This window comes from Hemitrygon akajei, chromosome 11, assembly GCF_048418815.1.
Source record: "Hemitrygon akajei chromosome 11, sHemAka1.3, whole genome shotgun sequence".
Classification (NCBI taxonomy): Eukaryota; Metazoa; Chordata; class Chondrichthyes; order Myliobatiformes; family Dasyatidae; genus Hemitrygon; species Hemitrygon akajei.
Window position 1 is genome coordinate 120,421,720 of NC_133134.1, and position 27,102 is coordinate 120,448,821.

Below are 27,102 nucleotides of genomic sequence, written 5' to 3' on the forward strand. Positions count from 1 at the left end.
AGAAATTTTAAGAAGTACATTTTCTTACAAATGCTTCCCTTGCATACCTTCAGGATGCTTGTAATTGGATGTGATGTCTTCTCGATCATTATTGCCGCAACCCTTGGTGCTGACAAATTTCCCCACACGTTGACTTTCGACGGATGTCTTTACTTTTCTGCCATCTCTGCATCTCTTCCACGTTACCACATCGCCATTGACCTCCGCAAAAACAAAGGGGATATCATACTTCATCTCCATTACCCCTTCTTTGATTGCGTTGACTGGAGCAGGCCCACAGCAGTAAATTCCTAGAACAAACATAGAGATGAATGAGAAAAAGAAATCAGTCAATTTCAAAATCATCTTGAATTCAACAGGTCTCTTACAGGAGCCCAGACTGCCATATGTAGCTGTTGAAAGATTACATACATTTATAAAATTGCATAAAAGTTTCTCACAATATAGCAGTAATTAAGTCATGATTTGAAAAAAAGATACAAAATACTTGAAAATAACTAATTTTGATATAAGATGCTGCAATTGAATTATTTTCTAATAGTTTTCTTTTGACTGGTGTACAGTATTTATAGCCCATGCAATGAACTATAATCCTACTTCAGTAACTACCTTCACTCTTCTCCTGTGGAGTTGGGTCCAGAGCCTGCCATCCATTGTAACCTGGCTTTAAGTCATTTCGTGCCATCCAACTCTCCACCCAGACGTGGAAGTTCCTGCATCACAGGAAGAAATTACCTTGTGAACCTTGTAATAGCAAAAAATACAGATAAGTGCTTGGTTCATCTGTTGGTAACCATCAGCCACACCTTAGTTTTAATGGTTAAATTAACATTTTTTTTTTAGAAAGTGAAATGTTTCAATCTTTATCCCAATCTATTTATACACATTTCCAATGGCATATTTATGATAATTTTGTGATATTTTAATGTGTCAGTTGAGAATTCATTCATTAGAACTTAGAACGATGAATGTTCAATGGGGAAGACACGCAATGATACAGGGGACAGTTAGAATAATTTCTTGGGAAAGGTAAATCTTTAACAATGTATTTGACAGAGCAATGGATTTGAAAATCAGAAAAAAACATGCAATCAGTAATTTCCAGGCTGTCTACCTTACTTAGAAAAACAATGACTGGGCTCTTTTTGTCACGCGACCCCATATGGGCGTATGTACCATAGACAGGACTGAGTTACCTGTTTGGTAAGTAAAATACTTATCAATATTTCTTGACATCCTGCACTTTATTGACTTCCCCACCTACTCACTGATTTTTCCCCATTGAAGTATACTTCCACCCAAAGAATGATTAGAAATTGAAGCACACTCCCTGACAGAGTGGTAGAGAAAGAGATTTTCACAATACTTAAGAAGTGTATACAGTCAATGGCTGCTTTATTAGGTACCCGTAATTAACCAGCTCGTTAATGGAAATATCTAATCAGCCAATCATTGGCAGAAACTCAATGCATAACAGCATGCTGATGTGGTCAGTAGGTTCAGTTGTTGTTCAGACCAAACATCAGAATGGGAAATAAATGTGAGTTTGATCTTTGAATGGTTTTTGGTGCCAGACAGGGTGGCTTGAGTATCTCAGAGGCTGCTGATTTCCTGGGATTTTTATGCACAACAGCATCTAGAGTTTTCAGAGAATAGTGTGAAAAACAAAAAAAAAGAACATCCAGTGAGCAGCAGTTCTGTGAGTGAAAATTCCTTGTTTATGAGAGAGGTTAAAGAGAGTGGCTGACAAGTTCAAGCTGACAAGAAGATGACAGTAACTTAAATAGCTACATGTTCCAACTATTGCATGCAAAAGAGCATCTCTGAATGCACAGCACATCAAACCTTGAAGCGGATGGGCTACTGCAACAGAAGGCCATAAACATACACTTGTGACCACTTATATACTTATGTGTCCTATATAGCTGCAACATTACCTCTCGGCTCTTAAACTCAATCCCACAATTGATGATGGCCAATGCATCGTATGCCTTCTGAACCACAGAGCCAACTTGTGTAGCAGCTTTAAGTGTCCTATGGACTCAAACCCCAAGATATCTCTGATCCTCCACACTGCCAAGAGTCTTACCATTAATGCTATATTCTGCCATCATACTTGACCTACCAAAATGAACCACTTCACAGTTATCTGTATTGCACTCCATCTACTACTCAGCCCAGTTTTGCATCCCATCAATGTCCCGCTGTAACCTCTGACAGCCCTCCACACTATCCACAACACCTCCAACCTTTGTGTCATCAGCAAATTTACTAACTCATCCCTCCACTTCCTCATCCAGGTCAATTATAAAAATTACAGAGTAGGGGTCCCAGGACAGATCCCTGAGGCACACCACTGGTGACCGACCTCGATGCAGAATATGACCAATCTATAACCACTCTTTGCCTTCTGTGGGCAAGTCAGTTCTGGATCCACAAAGCAATGTCCCCTTGGATCCTGTGCCTCCTTACATTCTCAATAAACCTTGCACATGGTACCTTATCAAATGCCTTGCTGAAATACAAATATAGTACATCTACGGCTCTACCTTCATTAATGTGCTTCGTCACATCCTCAAAAAATTCAATCTGGCTGATAAGGCACAACCTGCCTTTGACAAAGCCATGCTAACTATTCCTAATCATATTATGCCTCTCCAAATGCTCATAAATCCTGCTTCTCAGGATCTTCTCCATCAACTTACCAACCACTGAAGTAAGACTCACTGGTCTATAATTTCCTGGGCTATCTCCACTCCCTTTCTCGAATAAGTGAACAACATCCACCACCCTCCAATCCTCCGGAACCTCTCCCGTTGATGATGCAAAGGTCATCACCTGAGGCTCAGCAATCTCCTCCCTCACTTCCCACAGTAGCCTGGGGTACACCCCATCTGGTCCCGGTGACTTATCCAACATGATGCTTTCCAAAAGCTCCAGCACATACTCTTCCTTAATACCTACATGCTCAAGCTTTTCAGTCTGCTGCAAGTCATCACTACAATCGCCAAGATCCTTTTCCGTAGTGAATACTGAAGCAAAGTACCGTATTCATTAAGCACCTTTGCCTTCTCCTCCTGTTTCATACACACTTTCCCACTGTCACACTTGATTGGTCCTATTCTGTCACGTCTTATCCTCTTGCTCTTCACATACTTGTAGAATGCCTTGGGGTTTTCCATAATCCTGCTCACCAAGACCTTCTCATGGCCCCTTTTGGCTCTCCTAATTATATTTTTAAGCTCCTTCCTGCTAGCCTTATAATCTTCTACACCTCTATCATTAGCTAGTTTTTTGAACCTTTCGCAAGCTCTTCTTTTCTTCTTGACTAGATTTACAACAGCCTTTGTACACCACGATTCCTGTAACCTACCATCCTTTCCCTGTCTCACTAGAACATACATAAGCAGAACCCCGCGCAAGTATCCCCTGAACATTTGCCACATTTCTGCTGTACATTTCCCGAGAACATGTTTCCAATTTATGCTTCCAAGTTCCTGCCTAATAGCCTCGTATTTCCCCTTACTCCAATTAAACGTTTCCCTAACTTGTCTGTTCCTATCTCTCTCCAATGCTATGGTAAAGGAGATAGAATTGTGATCACTATCTCCAAAATGCTCTCCCACTGAGAGACCTGATACCTGACCAGGTTCATTTCCCAATACCAGATCAAGTATAGCCTGAGCACACCTAAAAAACTCCACCCCATCTAACCCTTCACTCTAGGGAGCTGCCAATCAATATTTGGGAAACTAAAATCTCCCACCACAACAACCCTGTTATTATTACACCTTTCCAGAATCTGTCTCCCTATCTGCTTGTCGACATTATTCTTTATATCCTGCCAACATTATTTATTCTTGCCTTTATTTTTTTTCATTCTTACTTCTTCTACCCTTTCCCTTACTAGACTTCTACTCTGTTGTATTAGCACTTAATAAAACAATTTTGAAGCAAGAAGTTTTGTTCCTCTTTCTTGACATCTGAAAGAACTTTCATTTAAAAACATTAGAGTCTAACAATTCGGTGTAGTCGCTGGGAATGGTTGCGAAGATTTAATGACTTCAAAGAATTGCAGATGAAGTGGAAAGTTATAGTGTGCAAATGAAAGAGGGATGAGCTTTCCCTATTCCAAATTGAGGGAAAACCTAATTCTGCCTTCAAATAGGAAGTAGGAGTGAGGAAACTACACTATACATTGCTATTTTTAAAAAAATGGATTTGTAAAAATTAAATACTTGCAAACCAGTGGAGCATGAAAATAATTAAATACATGCATGACAGTAGAATGTGAAAATACTTAAATATGTGCCAACTGGTAGAACGTGAGAAAAAAATTACCTATATGCGTAACTGGTGGAGTACAATGCATTCAAGCCAGTGCAATGCATGGGAAATCTTTGGTTGTAGAACAACCTATTAAAACTTTGTTTGCAATCTCAGAATATTTTCAGATCACAGTCAAAGTAATAAAAAGTGTGTACAAATCAAGTGTTACACCTGATTGGCCAATGCCGTGAAACCTACTATGAGCTCTTACCTGAATGAAACATCTCAGTCTGATAGAAATATTGAAGAAATCTAGATGCTACTCTTCAAGATATTAATGGGGCAAGTACTATCCTTAGCTTCCAAGAACTGGTATCTCAATATAATATTGATAAACACCGTCTTTTCTTCTACTTTGAAGTAAGATCAGCTTGTAAAACCTAAGGGTTTCCCTGGGGGGGGGGGGGTCAGATTTAAAGGACCATACCATTTTAAGTTGGATACAGAGTGCTCTAAGACAGATAGTGTCATATATCTATGATATCTATGAGAGGGAGGTGGGGATGAGGGTTGGTGGGTGGCTGGGTTAAACAGTCAAAATGTAATTGACAACTGGTTGTATTGAATGTAATTTGTTGGTGTTGCAATAAAGATTAGTGATAAAAAATCTAGATGCAAACTACCAGTAATGTTAAGTTTAATAAGAACCCATGTGAGAACATCCAGAGAATGTCCAAGGGAAAGCAAGAACCTGGATTGTGTGAGTTAAAGATAACACAACGTTGGTTTGATTGAATATGGGAGTGAATGAAAAAAGTTAATGGGGGCAAATAAAGACTTTTACAGATTGATTTGGAAAGAAATGTGAAAGTTGTGATTGTACAAGAAATAACTATGATATAGATGGTAAAAAGTCAGAGAGCAAGTCTCTGTATTAAAGAATACGTACACGACGCTGGAAGAACTCAGCAGGTCAGGCAGCATCCGTGAGAAAAGAGTAGCCAAAAAAGTCTCTGTATTAACTGAACGAGCAAAAAAAAAACTATAGTTGTAATTCAAGCGAAGTGCATTGTATAGAAACTGAAACCAGTGGGCAGTCCTGCCAACCCAGTGGGTGGTTTTGCTGGAGACCCTCCAGTGATGCTTCTCCATGTGAAACACCCCCTACGTTAAACAGTCAACCAGGACAACACCACCATCCTAACTTCCAAGAACTACAGGATAGACATGGCATGACCTCTACAGAGACCTCTAGCAACTTAAGTGATGATGACAGTGATGAAACAATAGGATTGGCAGAAATGTCACAGCGTGCTCCAATAAATATCAAGGGAGTGAAGGCAACACAGGATGGAAGATGAAAAGAGGATTACCAGGTTGACCAAGGGAGTGAAGACAATGCAGGAATGAAGATGAAACCTATGAAAGGAGACCGGCAGTGGATTACCAGGTTGCTAATAAATGTATAGACAAGCTAATCATCAAGACGATAAGACATAGCAACAGAATTAGGCCATTCAGCATATCGTGTCTGTTCCACGATTTCATCATGGCTGCAGTGTTTCCCTCTCAACTGCATTCTTCTGCTCCCCGTAACCTTTCACACCCAACTAATCAAGAACTATCAACCCAAATACACCCAATGACCTTGCCTCTATATTTGCATATGGTGACAAATTCCACAGATTCACCACTCTCCAGCTGGAGAAATTCCTCCTCAAATCCATTTTGAATGGACATCCTTCTATACTAAGGCTCTGCCCATTGGTCATAGAATACCCCACCATAGGAAACATCCGCACCACATCCATGCTATTGAAGCTTTCAACATTTGATAGATTTCAATGAGATTCCCCCACATCATTTTTCTGAATTCCAGCAAATAAAGGCCCATAGCCATCAAATGCTCCAGTCATGATAACCCTTTTATTTTGGAATAATTCTTGTGAACCTCCTCTGAATCTCTCCAATGTTTGCACATCCTTTCTTAGATAAGGAGCCCAAAAAGGCTCACAATGCTCTGGGTGAGGCCTCACCAGGCCTATGAAGTCTCAGCATTACATTCATGTTTTTACATACCAGTCCTCTCAAAACGAATGCTTTCCTCAACATTGACTCAGCCTGCAGGTTAACCTTTAGGGAATCATGCACGAGGACTCCCAAGTCCCTTTGCACCTTAAATTTTTGAATTTTCTCCGTGTTTAGAGAGTAGTCTGCACTTTTATTCTTTTTACCAAACTGCAGGACCATACATTTCACAACTCTGTGTTCAATTTACACTTCTTTGCCCATTGTTCTGATCTGTCCAAATCCTTCTGCAGACTCCCTGCTTCCTCAAAACTACCTGCCCTCCACCTATCTTCATATCATCTGTAAATCCATCAGTTCCTTTAATGACATATAACATAAAAAGAAGTGGTTCCAACACTTAACCCTTAGGGAGCACCACTAGTCACTGGTAGCCAGTCAAAAAAGACTTGCTTTATTCTCACTGTTTGCCTCCTGCTGATCAGTGAACATTCTATCCATACTAGTAGTTTTCTTGTAATATGATGTGCTCTCATCTTGCTAAGCAGTCTCATGTGTGGCAGCTTGTCAAATGTCTTTTGAAAATCTAAGTACACAACATCTACTGATTCTCCTGATGAAGGGTTTCGGCCTGAAACGTCGTCACTACCTCCTCCCATAGATGCTGTCTGGCCTGCTGAGTTCTGCCAGCATTTTGTGTTTTTATCTACTGATTCTCCTTTGATATCCTGATTGTTATTTTCTCAAAAAATTCCAACTGATCTGTCATGCAACAATCTTCCTTAAGGAAGCCATACCCCAACACAGATTGGGGGACCGCTTTGTCGAGCACCTACTCTCTGTCTGTCACAATAGACAGGACCTCCCGGTTGCCACCCACTTCAACTCTGCCTCTCATTCCCATCTAGATATGTCCATACATGGCCTCCTCTACTGCCATGATGAGGCCAAACTCAGGTTGGAGGAGCAACACCTCATCTACCGTCTGGGTAGCCTCCAGCCTGGTGGTATGAACATTGAATTCTCCAATTTCCGGTAATTCCCTCCCCCTCCCCCTCCCCCTATCACAGGTCCCTCTCTGCCTCTCTCCCCCTTCAACTTTCTGCTCCTTTATCTCTACAGTTCTTTCATGCTTATCCCCTCCCCCCTTTATCTTTCCTCTGATTGGTTTTTCACCTGGCGCCTCTAGCCCTTCCCCCTCCCCTATCTCTATTACTGGGCTTCGGCCCTCTCTTCCCCCCCATTCCTGATGAAGGCTCTCGGCCTGAAACGTTGGTTACTCTTTTCTCACGGATGCTGCCTGCTGAGTTCTTCCAGCGTTGTGTACATATTCGCTGACTTTGGCCTATTTTATCCTGTACCTCAAAGTACTCTACCCTGAAACCACATTCTTAAAAATCACCTCCAGCATCTCCCCAACCACTCAGGTGAAGCTAACTGGCCTATATTTCCTTAATTCTGCCTCCCTCCTTTCTTCACTCAAAAACTTCTATAGTTGTACTGTGGAGAGCATTCTGTCAGGCTGCATCACTGTCTGGTATGGAGGGGCTGAAAGAAGCTGCAAAAGGTTGTAAATCTAGTCAGCTCTATCTTGAAAACTAGCCTACAAAGTACCCAGGACATCTTTAGTGAGTGGTGTCTGAAAAAGGCAGCGTCCATTATTAACAACCCCCAGCACTCAGGGTATGCACTTTTCTCACTGTTACCATCAGCTAGGATATACAGAAGCCTGAAGGCACACACTCAGCTATTCAGGAACAACTTCTTCCCCTCTTCCATCCGATTCCTAAATATTCATTGGACACTACCTCACTTTTTTTTAATATACAGTATTTCTGTTTTTGCACATTAAAAAAAATTATTCAGTATATGTAATTGATTTACTTGTTTATTTATGATGTTGTATTTTATTTATTATTATTATTATTTTCTCTCTCTGCTAGATTATATATTGCATTGAATTACTGCTGCTAAGTTAACAAATTTCACGTCACATGTACGGTGATAGTAAACCTGATTCTGATTCTGAAGAGTGTATATTTGTATATTTCAATATTTGTAGTTTTCCAGTCCTCTGGAATCATGCCTGACTCGATTAAAGTTAAAATTAAAGTCTGTCCAGTTTCCATGGTGTGAAGTGACTGAGAGTCCCCCTGGATAGGATGCCAGTCTATTGCGAGGCTAACCCCTAGCATTTACTGGTACCCATTTTCAGCTGGGTGGACTGGAGCAATGTGTGGTTAAGTGCTTTGCTCAAGAACACAACACGCTGCCTTGGCTGGGGCTTGAACTCACAACCTTCAGATTGTTAGTCCAACGCCTTAACCACTTGGCCATGTGCCATACTATTGGTTCTTGAGAAATCATTACTAATGCCCCCACAATCCCTTCAGTTACCACTTTCAGAACCCTAGTATGCAGTCCATCTGGTTCTGGTGACTTATCTAGCTCAGACCTTTCAGCTTCCCAAGCACCTTCTCCCTAGTAATAGCAACTGCACTCGCTTTTCCCCTCTGACACTCTTGAACTTTTGCCACACTGCTGGTTACTTCCACAGTGAAGACTGATACAACATACCTATTTAGTTCTGCCATTTTCTTGTCCTTTTGTCCTTCAGTGTCATTTTCCAGTGGTCTGATATTTACTCTTGCCTCTTTTTCACTGTTTATAAGTGTGCAAAATGTTTGGTATCCTCTTTGATATTATTAGCTAGCTTATCTTCATACTTCATCTTTTCCCTCCTTATGGCTCATTTAGTTGCCTTTTGTTGATTTTTTAGAAGCTTCCCAATTGTCTAACTTCCCACTAATTTTTGCTCTATTATATACCCTCTCCTTTGCTTTTATGTTGACTTTGACTCTCTTTGTCAGCCATAGTTTCATCATCATGCTTTTAGAATACTACTTCCTGTTTAGGAGCACTGGAATTTAGAAGGATGAGAGGGGATCTGATTGAAACATATAAAATTATTAAGGGATTGGACACACCAGAGGCAGGAAACATATTCCTGATGTTGGAAGGGTCCAGAACCAGAGGCCATCGTTTAAGAATAATGGGTAGGCCATTTAGAACGGAATTGAGGAGAAACTTTTTCACCCAGAGAGTTGTGGATCTATGGAATGCTCTGCCTCAGAAGGCAGTGGAGGCCAATTCTCTGGATGCTTTCAAGAAAGAGTTAGATAGAGCTCTTAAAGATAGTGGAGTCAAGGGATATGGGAAGAAGGCAGAAACGGGGTACTGATTGTGGATGATCAGCCATGATCACATTGAATGGCGGTGCTGGCTCAAGGAGCCAAATGGCCTACTCCTGCATCTATTGTCTATTGTATCTATCCTGTGCCTTCCAAATTGATCCTAGAAATTCCAGCCATTGCTGTTCTGCCATCATCCATACTAGTGTCCTCTTGTAATCAGCCTTGACCAGCTCCTCTCTCCTACCTCTGTAATTCCCTTTACTCCATTGTGATACTGTTACTTTAGCTTTTCCCCTCTTAATTATCTCCACTGGCAGATTCATCAACTACTGCCCAGCCACTCAACAATCTGCTGAAAGGCAGTAGATGCTCAGATGACCCTGTGACTCTTAATGAAGAAGAACTGGAAACATCTCAACGTTTAAAGGTGACACTCTATACTGCACCTGCATTAATAAACCCTGTATGTCAACGAGAAACTCATGATGACAGTCTTAACTCAAGAACATGAAGACTGATAGCATCCTGTTGATTATTACTCTGCCAAAGATCTGATTCTCTATACTGATCGTTCCACAATGGCTGACAGAGGTATTTGAATGGCTCCTGGTACCTCTGCTTAACAGGCAGAAGTTGAAAGCTCAGACTGAAGCCTGTAAGTTGACAAGAAAGATCAGCTAATATCTACATGAATTGTTGATATGCTTTTGGAGCTATTCATAATTTTGGAAATCTATGGAGACACCGAAGATTTCTTACAGCTGTAGAAAATCCAATCTAGAGTGGGCAACTAGTACAAGAACTCATGGATATCTTACAATTTCCATCAGAAATTGCTGTATTAAAATGCAAAAGCCATGCAATAAAAGAAATAAAAACTGTCAAAAGAAATGCCAAGAACACATGCAGTGGATCCTACAACTGGAATTATGGAAATAAAGTTAAACTCTGCAGATGAACATATAAGATATTTGAGAGATACAAGCTTAATACTCTAAATGAAAAAAAAATGGTTCTGGATGGAGAATGGCTGGAGGTTAAATAGTGATAGAGTATAGGGATATGACACTAGTCATCGACTAGTAGCTCCAACTACATTGCCTTCTCATCTGACACAGTAGGTACACTCCCTCATACGCATTGGAGTGTAAAAAGATGATTAATTGATTCTCCCAGTGATGGTGGAATCTGAAGTTCAGGACACGTTCTCAACAAATGCTTGAAAGATACATAAATCCTGGAACAATGGAAAAACTATCATAATTAAGTGCACCTGCCCCACCCACTTCATTTTTACATTTACAAGTGGATTACGTTACTTTGCCAATGTGTCAAGGATACTCAGACGTACAGATAATAGTGTACAAGTGTTCAAGATGGGTGGAAACTATTCCAGCAAGGAAGGCCACTGCCGCACTCACAGCAAAAACTTTGATCTAGGATAAAATTTCTAGATGGGGATTGCCATGTCACATTGGGAGGAACACATTTCATTGTAGGTGTTTGTCAGGAATTATGTCGTCTGATGAACATCAAATGTGTTTTCATTGTCCACATCTTTAAGAGACATCAGGACCAGTTCAATGAATGAATCAAACAACAACTGACTAAGTATCATGAGGAAGGCTCACCTTGGCCTACGGCTCTTCCAATGGTCATAAGTAGCATCAGAGCAACCCAAACAAGCAAACTAGATTAAGTCCATTCAAAGTGGTAATATGTCACCTTATGCCACTGATAGGAACCGTCAATCTCTGAGATGCTGATAAACACATTACGGCAGACAGTTTAGTTAACCCAGGCTGTCCAGTCTGCTTCTCAACAGGTTTCTGCTGCGTGGAGTGATCCAGCAGAAGGAGGACACAACCTGATTCCTGGCAAGTGGGTCCTGATTACTTACTGATTAGTGTAATTGATTGATTTATTTCTTCTATATTATGTATTACATTGAACTGCTGCTGATAAGTTAACAAATTTCGTGACACATGTCAATGATAATAAACGTGATTCTGATTTTGATTCTGATTCTGATTAAGAAACTACAAAAGAAATCACTGGGAGCTGATTGGGAAGGTCTTTATCAAGTGCTGTTAGGTAGTAATTTGGCCATGAAGGCAGAAGATGTAAGTAAATGGATACATGCCAGCCACTGCAAACAAGCTGAAGTAGAATCCAACGAGAACAAGTGCTGTGGTTCATGTACTAGTAACTTTTGACTCTGTGCCTATGCTGTTTGGCTATAGTGAGCAGATCACTAACCAGCCAGAAGACTGACTTCGAACAGAGTCAACAACTACTGGACAATACAAAGTTTTTTTTAATACTAGTTTTTTTGCCAACTTCACCTACTTACAATGAGTACAAATATTTGTATTAATATGCTTTATTATAATTTACTGTACATCTTTTTTATTTCTATAAGGATGATCATTAATAGAATAGTTCAAACTCACAAAAATGTGTCTACTAATCTGCCTTACCATGACATAATCCTATGAATCCTTTGAATATATAGCCTTTGATATTTTTATAATTCCGGTAGTTTTTGTTTATTTTATACTTTATGTAGATCCACAAGTTCTTCTGCCCCTGAATTTTCAGATGTAGTGACTCTAAACATGTGATTCAGAATCAAAGGGGGGATTGTTGGATTGGACTGCTTAATTCTTTTTTCTTTACACCTTAACAATTAATTGCCTGTTTGTGTTTTATATAACTGCCTATATACTTGTAACTATTTAGTATGTTTTCTAGTGGTCACAGTATGTACATGCGTTTCAATGGTGTTTCCTAGTGGTTACTGTTCTGTATAGTTCTGGAAGTTTCTCTGGTATCACATTATTTGAATAGGGCTATCTGTTTGGTTAACTCATATCTACGAACTTGAATGGAATGTTTCTTATCTATGGTATAAAGAGAGTGAACAAGTTGCCTTGCCACCTTCCTTTATTCTTTATTCTCTCCCTTCCCTTACTTGACCTCTGCTCTTCTCCATTTTCAATTCTCTTTGTTCTATTAGCACTTAAATGATCATAAAACAATAAGTTTTATGCCTCTTTCTTGACTTCTGTAAAAGCCTTGGATGAGAAACATCAAAATTCAACAACATCTGCATAAGCTTCTAGTACAAAATGGTGATCTTGTCATAATGCCACTTATTGCTATTGAGAGGAATAAGCATGATATATTTGTGAATCTAAATGCCCATTTTAACTGCTGCAAGCCTAAACCAACACTACAAGTGGCAAGGGCCCGGCAGGAGTGGACATTGAAAAGCATGTTGATCAAATTAATTCTTTGACACCCATTATTGTGGTGCCCAAGGCAGGCCAAACTTTGTGAATTTATGGGGATCATAAACTTAACATATGTGCAATCAAACTATGACACACTGTCTACAGTGCAAGTTCTGTAAGCTGAGTTAGCAACTGCCGAACTCCTTGTGCAAATTGGAACTGCCCCAAGTATAGCTGCATTTCAAGTTCATGTTAATTGCATTGGGCATTTACACTAAGTGGCTCATTTTATTAAGTACACCTGTACACCTCATTAATGCAAATATTTATCTAGCCAATCAGTTTTCAGCAACTCAATGCATAAAAGCATGCAGACTTGGTCAAGAGGTTCAGTTGTTGCTCAGACCAAACATGGGAATGGGAAAGAAATGGAAGAAGGAAGATCTCGGTGATCATGGAATGGCTGTTGGTGCCCAATGGGGTGGTGTGGGTGTCTCAGAAACTGCTGAGATTTCTGCACCTAACACATTCTAAAGTTTACAGGGAATGGCGTGGAAAACAAACAATTGAAAACAATCAGTGGGCTGCATTTATTTGGGCAAGATGGACTTGTTGATGAGAGAGGTTAGAGGAGAATGGTCAGACTGGTTCAAACTGTCAGGAAGGTCGCAGTAACTCCAACAACCAAGCATTACAACAATGGTGTACAGGACGTACATAATAAGCAGCCGCTGGGTATATACCCAGAGTGTAAATAACATAAAATAAGCTTTTTTTTTGCAGCAATATGACAGGCATAAATCAAAGTAAATTATACCAAGATCTGTGGACTTGGGTCAGGCAAAGGGAGGAAGTGTGTGTTTTGTGGTTAATTCTCGTTGGTGCTCCGATGTGGTGGTTCTGTTGACATTGTGTTCCCCTGGCTTGAAACACCTAATGGTCAAATGCAACCCATTCTATCTTTCCTGTGTAATCCTAACTGCAGCGTATATACCACCAATGGTCAACTATACTTAAACACTCGTGACGCTGCATGATGCCACCTCCAAACAAGTAACAGCCCATCACAGCAGAGACTTTAACCAGGCTTGTTTGAAGAAAACCCTGCCCAATTACCATCATCATATAACCGGCAGCACCAGAGGGTCCAACATACTAGACCACTGCTAAGATAAGGAATCCCCGCCATTCCTTGCCAAGACTACATTTTGGTAAACTGGATCACTTGGCTGTCCCTTTCCTACCTCATACAGGCAGAGCCTAAAAATCAAGGCTCCAGAGATTAGGACAACTAAGAAGTGGTCATGTAAGGTGGAGGAGCAATTATGGGATTGCTTTAAGTCGGTGCATTGGGCCGTGTTCAAGCACTCATCTAGAGATCTGAACGAGCACACCATGGTTGTAACGGACTTCATTAAGACAGCTGTACATGATTGTGTCCCCACTAAATCATTCAGCTTCTTCCCCAGCCAGAAGCCCTGCGTGAACCACCAGATTGAAAATCTGCTGTGGACCAGATCAGAGGCACTCAAGTCCGGAGACCAAGAAAGCTACAAGGGCTCCAGGTATGATCTCTGGAGAAACACCTCAAGGGCAAAGTGGAAATTCTGGACCAAACTTGAATCAATGAGGGATGCTCAATAGCTGTGGCAGGGCTTACGTGCTGTCACCTCCTACAATATTAATCAAGCAGGGCTTCTCTTCCGGATCACCTCAATGCCTTCTATGCTCGTATGACTGTCAGAACATGGAGAAACCACCATGAACCCCCACGTCCCCTGATGGGCGGGCTGCCTTCAGGAGGGTGAATCCATGGAAAGCATCCAGACTGGATGGGGTAACTGGCCACGTACTAAGGGCATGTGCTGACTAAGGGCATTGGTTTATGCACTCACTGAAATCCTTAACCTCTCACTTTGTCAGTGCGTTGTACCCTGCTGCTTCTCGCAGGCTCAACTATACCCATGCCCAAGAAGAGCGTGGTAACCTGGTTAATAACTATTGCCCCATTGAAGTGTTTTGATAGATTGATGATGAAACACAACAGCTCCTGCCTGAGAGCTGACTTGGATCCTCCAATTTGCCTACCAGAGCAACAGGACAACAGTAGATACCATCTCATTGGCTCTTCACTCAACCCTGGAACATCCAGATAGCAAAGGTGCATAAATCAGGATGCTCTTTAACGATTACAGCTCAGCATTCAATACCATCATCTCTTCAAAACTAATCAATAAGTTCCAATACCTTGGCCTCAATTACTTCTTGTGCAATTGGATCCTGAATTTCCTTACTTGTAGACCCCAGTCAGTTTGAATAGGCAACAACATCTCCTCCACGATCTCCATCAACACAAGTGCACCACAAGGCTGAGTGCTTAACCCCCTGCTCTACCCGCTTTACACTTATAACTGTGTGGCTAAGCACAGCTCCAATGCTGTATTGAAGTTTGCTGATGACTCCACTGTCATTGGCCAAATCATAGGTGGTGATGAATCACCATACAGGAGGAAGATTGGCTGAGTGGCGTCATAACAACAACCTCTCACTCAGTGTCAGCAAGACCAATGAACTGATTATATACTTCGGGAGAGGGAAACCGGAGGTCCATCAGCCAGTCCTCATCAGAGGATCAGAGGTTGAGAGGGTTAGCAACTTTAAATTCCCAGGTGTTACTATTTCAGTGGACCTGTCCTCGCCCTGGCACATATGGTCAATTACAATGAAAGCCTCACAGTGCCTCTACTACATTAGGAACTTATGAAGATTCGGCATGACATCTAAAACTTTGACAAACTAAATAGATCCACTCCATCTATGACTATTGTCATCTCGAACATCTCTATCAAGTTATCTGTCATCCTCCTTTGCTCCAAAGAGAAAAGCCCCTACTCACTCAACCTATTCTCACATCACTCAGCCTATCTCACTGGACATGCCCTCATATCCAGACAGAATCCTGGTAAATCTCCTCTGCACCTTCTATGTGTAGTGGAGAGTATAATAAATTCAGATAGAGCAGATGCACATTTAAACAGATAGAAATGGGTTAATGGGCCTGAAATTGGACCTAAACAGGATGTAAACAAGCCGCACCTGGTCAAAGGGAAGGTAATAATAAAGGAAGCTAAAATTCTCACACTTTTGTCTAATGAGTTAGAGGTTAGCCATTATAACAAGGCAAACACGAGGAAATCTGCATATGCTGGAAATTCAAGCAACACACACAAAATGCTGGTGGAACGCAGCAGGCCAGGCAGCATTTATAGGGAGAAGCGCTGTTGACGTTTTGGGCCGAGACCCTTCGTCAGGACTCATTATAACAAGTTTGTGTCTCTATTGATGGATGCTGGTCTTGGGTCCTGCAAACATAGGAACTTAGTTTCTGAAGGATAAGTACCCATAAACTTAAAACATATATATTTTTTCAATTAATAATACAAACTTAACCTGCTTCCTTATTCAGAGACTTTGGTTATTACTTTTAATTGAAAGTGATGATAATTGCAATTACTCCTCCATTATCCTTTAGTTAATACTAGTGTGACTCACCATACATGTTCACCAAGCATTCTTCCATATTCATCAATCTCTTCCTCAATTATTAAGTTGCAGTTCATGTCATGAGCAGAGTTATAGTTTGTGACCACACGAGAAGGAATTCCTAGGCACCTCAAAACTGAAGAAATGTAAAAGGAATATAATTCAAAATAGTTGCAGAAGCAGCATCCAAAAAAAACCTCACACACAAAATGCCGGAGGAACTCAGCAGGCCAGGCAGCATCTGTGGAGAAGAGTACAGTCAATGTTTCAGGCTGAGGCCCTTCAGCAGGACTGGAGGAAAAAAGATGAGGAGTAGATTTAAGAGGTAGGAAGGGGGAGGGGAGAGAGAAACACAAGGTGTCAGGTGAAACCGGGAGGGGGGAAGGATGAAATAAAGAGCTGGGAAGTTGATTAGTGAAAGAGATACAAGGGTGGAGAAAGGGTCATTTAGAATTTGGCTCTCACAATGCTCACAATTTTATCCTGGAGTTGATTACAGTTAATTCAAGGCACTCAAAGTATCTATAAATGGCAATGAACAAAATAGAAGGTAGTACATTATATTACCACATAGAACAGCACAGTACAGATCATTCAGCACATAATGTTGTGCTAACCACTCTAAATTTAACCCACTCTAAATTTAATTCAGCCCTTCCATATAACCACCCATTTTCCTTTCATCTATGTGCCTGGCAGCACCTTCCTGGCACTTACTACTCTCTGTGTAAAAAGTTTACCTCAGACATCCACCCATACTTTCCTCCAAACACCGTAAAGTCATGCCTCCTTGTATTAGCCATTTCCACCCTGAGTTAAGTCTCTGGCTATCCACTCCATCTATGACTATTGTCATCTTGAACATCTCTATCAAGTTATCTGTCATTCTCCTTTGCTCCAAAGAGAAAAGCCCCTACTCACTCAACCTATTCTCACATCACTCAGCCTATCCCACTGGACATGCCCTCATATCCAGACAGAACCCTGGTAAATCTCTTCCGCACCCTCTCTGATCCATCCACATCCATCCTATAATGAAGTGACCAGAACTGAAGTGTGATCTAACCAGAGTTTGATAGAGCAAAATTACTTTGTAGTCCTTGAAATCAGTCGCTTAAGTAACGAACCACCTATCTCAATCACCCTATGAAATTGCACTGCAACTTTGAAGGATCTTTGGGCATGAACCCCAAGTTCCCTCTGTTCCTCCACACTGTTAAGAATCCTGCCATTAACCCTGTATGCTGCCATCAAGTTTAATCTTCCTACGTGAATCATGTCGCGCCTCTCTGGATTGAACTCAATCTGCCATTTCTCTGCCCAGCTCTGCATCCTATCAATGCCCCACTGTAACATATGACATTCTTCAACACTACCTGCAACACCGACCTTCATGTCATCTGCAAACTTACTAACCCACCCTTCCACTTCCTCATCCAAGCTAATTATGAAAATCATAAAGGGCAAGGGTCCAAGAACAGACCCCCATGGATCACCACTGGTCAGCAATCGCTAGCAGAATATGCTCCACTACTGCCACACTCTGCCTTTTTGTGGTCAAGCCAATTCTGAGTCCACACAGCCAGGTTTCCCTGGAGCCCATGCATCTTGACCCTCTGAATGAGCCTACTATGGGAAATCTTGTAAAATGCCTTGATAACATCTATCTACATCACATCCATTGGCCTACATTCATCTATTTGTTTCTCACTTCCTCAAAGAATTGAGTTAGAGTTGTGAGGTATGACCTGCCCCTCACAAAGCCATGTTGACTATCTCTAATGATACTATGTTTCTCCAAATGCTCGTAAATCCTATTTCTAATAATCCTCTTCAATAATTTGCCCACCACTGACGTAAGACTCACTGGTCTATAATTCCCAGGGTTATCCCTGTTAACTTTTTTGATAAAAAGAAGTATCATTTGCTATCCTCAGATCTTCTGGTACTACTCTTGTGGCCAGTGAGAATACAAAGATCATTGCCAAAGGTGCACCTATCTCTTCCCTCCCTTCCCGTGGTAATTGGGACATATCCTGTCTAGCCTTATCTATCCTAATGTTTAACAAAATTTCCCGGAGATGCTTTCTTAATGTCAACAAGTTCCAACATATCAGCCTGTTTTACACAACCTCACATTCGTCTATGATGTCTCTAACACTGGTGAATACTGAAATAAAGTGCTCATTAAGGACCTTCCCTGACTTCAGTCACGTTTCCTCTTCTATCCCTGATCGATCCTAGTCATTATGTTCATCATGTACATGTAGAACATCTTGTAGTTTTCCTTTATCCTACTTGACAAGACATTCTCATGTCTCTTTCTACCTCCCCTAATTCCATTCTTAAGCTCCTTCCTGGCTATCTTGTAACTCTGAAGAGCTCTTTCTGATCCTTGCTTTCTAAACTTTAAAAATACTTCTTTTTTCCTCTTGTCTAGATGTGCCCCATATCTTAATAACCATTGTTTCTTCACCTACCATCTATTCCCTGCCTCAATGGACAAATCTATTGAGAAACCCACGCAGGTGTTCCCTAAGCAGCCTTCACATTTCCGTTTTGCATTTCCCTGTTCCAAATTTACTATTTTAAGTTCCTGCCTAGTAGTGTATGATTTGTCTTCCCCTAATTAAATACTTTCCCCACACAGCCTGCTCCTATCACTGTCCAAATCTATAGTAGAGGTCAGGGAGATAAAGTCACTGTCTCTGAAATGGTTACCCATCAAGAGATCTGTTACCTGACTAGGCTTGTTGCCTTCAGCTAGATCCAAATGCTTCTACCCCGGAAGCCCTGTCTAACAAATTCTGCCCTGTCTAAACCTTTTGCACTGAGGTGCCAATCAAAATCAGGGAGATTGAAATCACCCATAACAACAAGGTTGTTATTTTTAGATCTTTTCAAAATCTGCCTCTTAATCTGCTCCTCGGTGTCTGTTGTTATTGGAGGGTCTGTAGAATACTTCCAATAGAGTGATTGCTCCTTTCCCATTTCTGACTTTCCCCAACACTGACTAGGTCAATGATCCTGCCAAAATGTTGCCTCTTTCTGTAGCTGTGACACTATCTTGTGTTAGCAATGTCACTCCTGCACCTCTTTTACCTCGGTCCTTGTCTCATTATTTGAATAGGGCTATAAAGTAGACATATTTCAACCCATCCAACTGACTGCAACTATGCCTTGTCCATGCCCTGTCCTTTCTCACAGTTTTTCTAGATGCTGCTGCTGGTTTCCTCAGCACCTGCAAACCTGACCTCCAGGATTGCAAACCTTTGACCATGGAGCACTTTGGTCCTCAATTTCCATACTCGCAAGGACCTCCAGCCCTGGTTCCCTGGACGGTCACTGGCCCTCCTGACTCCTGCTGGTCCAGACCTACGATTCAGGACTCATTAACTCGGGGATCTCTAGTCTCCTCAGCACCAGCCAATCTGACCTCAGGGATCACTGAACCAGACCAGAGTAGAGTGCTCCAGTTTGGACTCCAAGCACCAGCCCTGCCCTGACTCTTCATTCTCCCACATCTCTGACCCTAAATGATAACCTGTCCTCAAAACCATCCCTATGAACCTAAAACAAACAGCTGGGTTGCTACATCTGAGCAATGATATCGAAGGACACTGCAGCTCGGACTTTATTGACCTGAACACCTGCTCCAGCTCCAAACTTTTTATTTACTGTCCCTGAACTCCAACTCTCCCTCATCCCTATCTCTAAGCCCTAACCTGACTTCTGACACCCATGCTGTCCCTAAAAACATCCTGACAAAAAAATAACTAAATCTGAGCCTCAACACCAACAGATATCACAGCTCGGTACCATTTTGACTGGAAGAACTTCGAGCTCCCTGTATTTATCCCTTTTCCTACCTATGTCATTGTAACAATATGTACTATGACTTCTTGCTGCTCACCTCCCCATAAGAATACTGTAGAACTGATTTATGACTTCCTTGACCCTGGCACCTGGAGACAGTTTACAATCCAGGAGTCTCTTTCACATCCACAAAATCTCCTATCTGTTCCCCTAACTGTAGAATCCCCTATCACCACTTCTCTCCTCTTTTCCCCCTTCCCTTCTGAGCCACAGAGGTGTACTCAGTACCAGAGACCTCGTCACTCTGTCTTTCCCCTGGTACATCGCTCTCCATCCCCACAAAAGCATCCAAAGTGGTTTATTTGATAGGGAGTGGAACTGCCCCTCTGCATATCTATTTCCGTTCCCTCTCCTAACAGTCATCTTATCTGTTTAAACATAACTGTGTGTGTTTCCTTTCCCATTCTAAAGATGTATGGATTAGTAGGTTAATTGGTTACCTCGGTGTAATTGGACAGCATGGGCTCATTTGTCAGATTAGCACATTACTGTGCTGCATCTGGCAATCAAAATTTATTTTTAAATTTTGTAGCGTAGTTCTTAGCACAACGCTTTACAATACCAACAACCCAGTTGATTTCCTACTGCCCTCTGGATGTTTTCCCTGTGACCATGTTGGTATTGTAAAGCGTTGTGCTAACAACTATGCTACAAAATTTAAAAATATCAGCAGACCAGGCAGCATTTATGAAAAAGAGTACAGTCAATGTTTCGGATCAAGACCCTTCAGCAGGACAATTCAGGACCCACAGATATCATATCTCTATCCTATTCTATTCTCCCTACATTCCTATTGACTCCCTTCAGTTGCCACCCCTCATCTACAAAGTGGCCAATTAATCAGCATCCCACTTGCTTTTGGAATATGGTGGGGGGAGGAATGGAGCACCAGGTGGAGACCCATATGGTCTCTAGGAGAATGGGAAATCTCCTCACACAGACAGAATCAATTCCACAGATCCATAGGCAAGCAGTTCTACTGTGAATCTGTGCCACGCAACCCCCATCTTCCATTTCCTTATTCCACATTATAAATCTCCCCACCGCTGTCTGTAAGGGGATCTTATTTGCCCCCATTCATCTTTTACATACTCCATACTTGTAGAAGGCTCAGTAATCATTTGTTATGCTTCTCACTAGTCACTCTAGATTCAAAAAATTCAATTTCAGAATAAAATCCTTACCAGTGCAAGCCACTGCTGCAAACACCCAACACTGTCCGTAGCGAACTGGCTGGTAGCCTCCTTTATACCACTGATGGAGGATTGCAACACTTCCATTCCATGACCAAGGGTACTCCCCTCCAGTGTATGGCTCACTCCATTTGCCAGTAAGCACCCCTTTGTCGTCAGCAGAATTTATCTGAAAAAGGATGAAAGCTCACCATGCAGGATTCTGCCAGAATGTATTGCATTCCACATTTTTGTTAATTATTTCTTATAAAAAATGCCAAACTTTACTACATGAAGGGCATGTTTTGTGCATGTTCTTTGAATTTTTAAAATTCTTTGGATTTGATTATGCTATTTTACCTTTAACACAATTTGTATGGCCATCAACTAGTCCACAGAATATGGAGGCAGTGGCAATAAATATGGCAATAAGACCACAAGTCATAGGAGCAGAATTAAACCATTTGGCCCATCGAGTCTGCTCTGCCAATCCATCAGAATTGATTTATCATCCTTCTCAATCCCATTCTCCTACCTTCTCCCCGTAATCTTTAATGTTAATCAAGAACCTATCAACATTCGCTTTAAATATACTCAATGACTCGGCCTCCACAGCTGTTTGTGGCAATGAATTCCACAGATTTACTACCCACTGGCTAAAGAAACCCCTCCTCATCTCCATCCTGAATGGATGTCCCTCTGTTTTGAGGCTGCGCTCTCTTGTCCTAGACTCACCCACTATAGGAAACAACTTTCCCATACCCACTCTATCCAGACCTTTCATTATGCCATTGGTTTCAACAAGACCTCCCCTTATTTTTCTAAACTCCAGCAAGTACAGGCCCAGATCCATCAATAACTCTTAATCCTTTCATTTCTGGAGTCATCCTTGTGAGCTTCCTCTGGACCCTCTCCTACGCCTGCACATATTTTCTTAGATAAAGGGTCCGAAACTGCTCACAATACTCCAATTGCAGACTGACCAGTGCCTTATAAAACCTCAGCATTACATACTTGGTTTTATCTTCTAGTCCTCCCAAAATGAATGCTAACATTACATTTGCCTTCTTTACCACTGACACAGCCTGCAAATTAACCACATGATATAAACTAAAATGACGTTAAGATCAGTTATAAAATCAAGCCTTTAGCAGAGTAGTAGTAAGCTTGGAAGATCATTTCTCAAATCAGACACGATTTGTTTAACTATCAGAATTAATCAGTAAACAATATAGAAATAAAATCACAAAATATAAACAAATAAATAGCAGCAGGAATTTAAATGTGAGGAAGATTGTGTTAAAATCAGAATGAGAAGCACTGAAAATCAAAACCGAGTCGTGATTGTAGATTGGAAACTTGTTGGCAGCACTGCCATCTGCTGGAATGAAAGACCATCACAAACTCAAGTGAGTGACTGCTTTAATAAGAACTTGATTGATCCCATTTAGCAAAGTTCAAAGTTAGTATCAAAACATGTATACCATAAACAATTTGGAGATTCATCTCCCTGCAGGCACTCACCAAACAACTAAATGCAATAGAATTTGAGAAAAAACCACACATAACAAAGTGTACCTCACATCCAATGTGCAAAAGAGGACAAATCACGCAAATAGTGAAAAAAATAAACAAATCACGTAAAGAGCATGAACTGCAGAGTCCTCGAAAGTGCGTCCACATTCGCGTGGCCAGTTCAGCACTGAGGTGAGTGAACAACTGCTCCCGTACCTGGTGGCATGTGACCCAAGACCCCTGCACCATTTGTCTGATAGTAGTAGCAAGAAGAATGGGAGACCAGTCAAACACAGGCAGACAGAGCTGAGCTCCTGTTAATTTTCTAATTTCGGCCTTGATGATTTAAATCTTGTTCAATGCTTTAATCAGCATGGAGTAATGGAGCTGAGCATGGGTTGATCTACTGCTAGGCCTCGACACAGCGTCCACCCCAGTGATGGCCACCCCAGCCGTATTGCACTCTCGAGAGTCTAGGTTGCTGAATCTTCCAGGAGATTGCAAAAACTCTAGTTAGATGGTTCTAAAATATATCCCTTAATAGAAAATTATGGGCTGCAGACTGCAACGATCGCAGTTCAGAAGAAGGATATTGACTAGTGTATCCAGTAGTTTTGTGAGATGCCTGAAAAATGTTGCCATTGGTAGTCAGTGCCAACTTTACTGCACAACAGCCAGGAGAATCACTATCCTTTCATTTCCCCCGTCAAGCCACAGGGAACGTGTGGTATGATTCAATGAGGCCAGCACTCATTGTTCTAAACTCATAAGTGTAGTCCCAATGTGCATAATCTCCCCTTATAGCACAAAACTCCCATTCCTAGATTGAATCCAGTGGATCTTTATTGGAGCACGGGTCTGCCTTGTGTGGAAGCTGCGGTAAGGAAGGGTTAACATGATGACCATGCAAAGATAGTGTGCAGACTGCCCAGACAAGTCTCTTCCAGAGCTGCCTACCCTCAAGAAGCTTAAATCGTCCCTTTGATGGGAGTTCAGTGAAACCCTCTCTCTCCGCTCCTGCTCCGTGATCACCTTTTAATTCTCTCTCCCCTCCCCCCAGTTTTTTTTCTCCAGTCCAGCCAAAGGATTTCAGCCCGAAACATTGACTGTACTCTTTTCCTAGATGCTGCCTGGCCTGATAAGATCCTCCAGCATTTTGTGTACGTTGCAGGCGAGAAAGGTCTTTGAAGAGCATAGTTTCACTTTGCGGAGCAGATTCCCCGAGCCATTTTCACTTGCTGGAGAAGAGAGAGCATATAAGGAAAGGATGCGAAACACACACCGACTAAGGGACAATTGCTTTACTAACTGCAAGCTTGTAGTTTCTATTGATGTTTAACACCTGTATTGTGAATGGTGAATTGATCCGACAAGTAAGGAATTCAAACACACACACTTTACCAAATGGCCAATATCCACAACTGCTAGTGAATTCTGTATAAAAATGGCCTTTCCTCTGTTCTGACTGTAGAACAGTGTGGGTGACAGGGGCCATGCTGTTCTCCTTGTGCAAATGTAAAATAAAGTACGAGTGAGGAGCAAGTGCGAGTTTTGAGTGTCCAGTTAATTGGCGATGACAGATACTCAGAGGTTCCACAAAGATGTCTAATCCTTGACTTTGTTGTGTATTTAATATTTCAGTAATATTTGAGTAATATTGTAAATGTATTGTTTGATTAAGCATTCATGTTGGTTTAAATAATTCATTACAGGTTATATGTAAAAGTACATGAAAGGCATACGCCATCACACCATCACGTAGGTGCGTGCCTTGCTTAAAGTAACAATGAAGGTAAGACGTGCATTCCCGACTCAGTGTTTCCTTTCCATCAGTTTTATGTTTTGGAGTTCCAAATGTAACAGACTTCACTATGCAGGAGAAAGGGTTTCAGCTCTGGTCACCAATCAGACCTAAATCCTAAGGAGCTCGTACTTGAGCAAAGGGCTGAGTCTGTTGCTGCTGGAGCACAAATTTCATCCTGTGTGGAGTAGTCAAGCCATGGCAATACCTTAGGCATTGACATGGGAAAGCTGCAGCATAAAAAAGGAGTTTGCCTCAGTCTGGATCAGATCCCATGGGAGCAGAGCAGGGGATAACGGTGACTGGTCTGGATCGAATCCAGGTTGCCCCAGTCTGGGTCAGATCCTATGGGAGTACAGTTGGTGTGTAGTAAGTGTGTGATTATAAACAGGAAATCTGAAACGTGTGTGTGTGTGTGTGTGTGTGTGTGTGTGAGAGTGTGTGTGTGTGTGTGTGTGTGTGTGTGTGTGTGTGTGTGTGTGTGTGTATGTGTGTGTGTGTGTGTGTGTGTGTGTATCAAATCTCGATAGGGAATAAATCCTAAACTGTTCAACCATGCCCAATAGTTCAGATTCTGAAGTCCTAGCAACATCCTTGTAAATTTTCTCTATACTCTTTCAACCTTGTTTACATCTTACTTGTAGACAGATGACCAGAACTGGATACAATAGGTCTCACCAACGTCGTATACAATTTCAACATAACATCCCAACTCCTGTACTCCGTACATTGATTTATGAAGGTCAATGTGCCCAAAGCTTTCTTCACAACCCTATCTACCTGTGACTTAACTTTCAATGAATTATGGACCTGTATTTGCAGATCCCTCTGTGCTACCACTTTCCTCTGTGTGTCACCACTCACCACGTAAAAACTACACTTGTTGGTCCTCCCAAAGTGCCACACCTCACACTGGAACAAAGTGTACCTCACATCCAATGTGCAAAAGAGGACAAATCACGCAAATAGTGAAAAAAATAAACAAATCACGTAAAGAGCATGAACTGCAGAGTCCTCGAAAGTGCGTCCACATTCGCGTGGCCAGTTCAGCACTGAGGTGAGTGAACAACTGCTCCCGTACCTGGTGGCATGTGACCCAAGACCCCTGCACCATTTGTCTGATAGTAGTAGCAAGAAGAATGGGAGACCAGTCAAACACAGGCAGACAGAGCTGAGCTCCTGTTAATTTTCTAATTTCGGCCTTGATGATTTAAATCTTGTTCAATGCTTTAATCAGCATGGAGTAATGGAGCTGAGCATGGGTTGATCTACTGCTAGGCCTCGACACAGCGTCCACCCCAGTGATGGCCACCCCAGCCGTATTGCACTCTCGAGAGTCTAGGTTGCTGAATCTTCCAGGAGATTGCAAAAACTCTAGTTAGATGGTTCTAAAATATATCCCTTAATAGAAAATTATGGGCTGCAGACTGCAACGATCGCAGTTCAGAAGAAGGATATTGACTAGTGTATCCAGTAGTTTTGTGAGATGCCTGAAAAATGTTGCCATTGGTAGTCAGTGCCAACTTTACTGCACAACAGCCAGGAGAATCACTATCCTTTCATTTCCCCCGTCAAGCCACAGGGAACGTGTGGTATGATTCAATGAGGCCAGCACTCATTGTTCTAAACTCATAAGTGTAGTCCCAATGTGCATAATCTCCCCTTATAGCACAAAACTCCCATTCCTAGATTGAATCCAGTGGATCTTTATTGGAGCACGGGTCTGCCTTGTGTGGAAGCTGCGGTAAGGAAGGGTTAACATGATGACCATGCAAAGATAGTGTGCAGACTGCCCAGACAAGTCTCTTCCAGAGCTGCCTACCCTCAAGAAGCTTAAATCGTCCCTTTGATGGGAGTTCAGTGAAACCCTCTCTCTCCGCTCCTGCTCCGTGATCACCTTTTAATTCTCTCTCCCCTCCCCCCAGTTTTTTTTCTCCAGTCCAGCCAAAGGATTTCAGCCCGAAACATTGACTGTACTCTTTTCCTAGATGCTGCCTGGCCTGATAAGATCCTCCAGCATTTTGTGTACGTTGCAGGCGAGAAAGGTCTTTGAAGAGCATAGTTTCACTTTGCGGAGCAGATTCCCCGAGCCATTTTCACTTGCTGGAGAAGAGAGAGCATATAAGGAAAGGATGCGAAACACACACCGACTAAGGGACAATTGCTTTACTAACTGCAAGCTTGTAGTTTCTATTGATGTTTAACACCTGTATTGTGAATGGTGAATTGATCCGACAAGTAAGGAATTCAAACACACACACTTTACCAAATGGCCAATATCCACAACTGCTAGTGAATTCTGTATAAAAATGGCCTTTCCTCTGTTCTGACTGTAGAACAGTGTGGGTGACAGGGGCCATGCTGTTCTCCTTGTGCAAATGTAAAATAAAGTACGAGTGAGGAGCAAGTGCGAGTTTTGAGTGTCCAGTTAATTGGCGATGACAGATACTCAGAGGTTCCACAAAGAT

At 41.7% G+C, this 27,102-nt stretch overlaps 1 protein-coding gene across 1 annotated transcript in view; it reads right to left on the reverse strand.

Annotated features, from left to right (window-relative positions):
* LOC140735973 (protein-glutamine gamma-glutamyltransferase 2-like) overlaps nucleotides 1–27,102 on the reverse strand; it is a 78,281-nt gene that overhangs the window by 15,724 nt on the left and 35,455 nt on the right. Inside the window, exons 6-9 of the mRNA XM_073061607.1 lie at nucleotides 21,331–21,508; nucleotides 16,280–16,406; nucleotides 610–713; nucleotides 48–290 (exon numbers count right to left, since the gene is read on the reverse strand). Of these exons, the coding sequence (XP_072917708.1) occupies nucleotides 48–290; nucleotides 610–713; nucleotides 16,280–16,406; nucleotides 21,331–21,508 (652 nt within the window). The remainder of the gene's footprint in view (nucleotides 1–47; nucleotides 291–609; nucleotides 714–16,279; nucleotides 16,407–21,330; nucleotides 21,509–27,102) is intronic.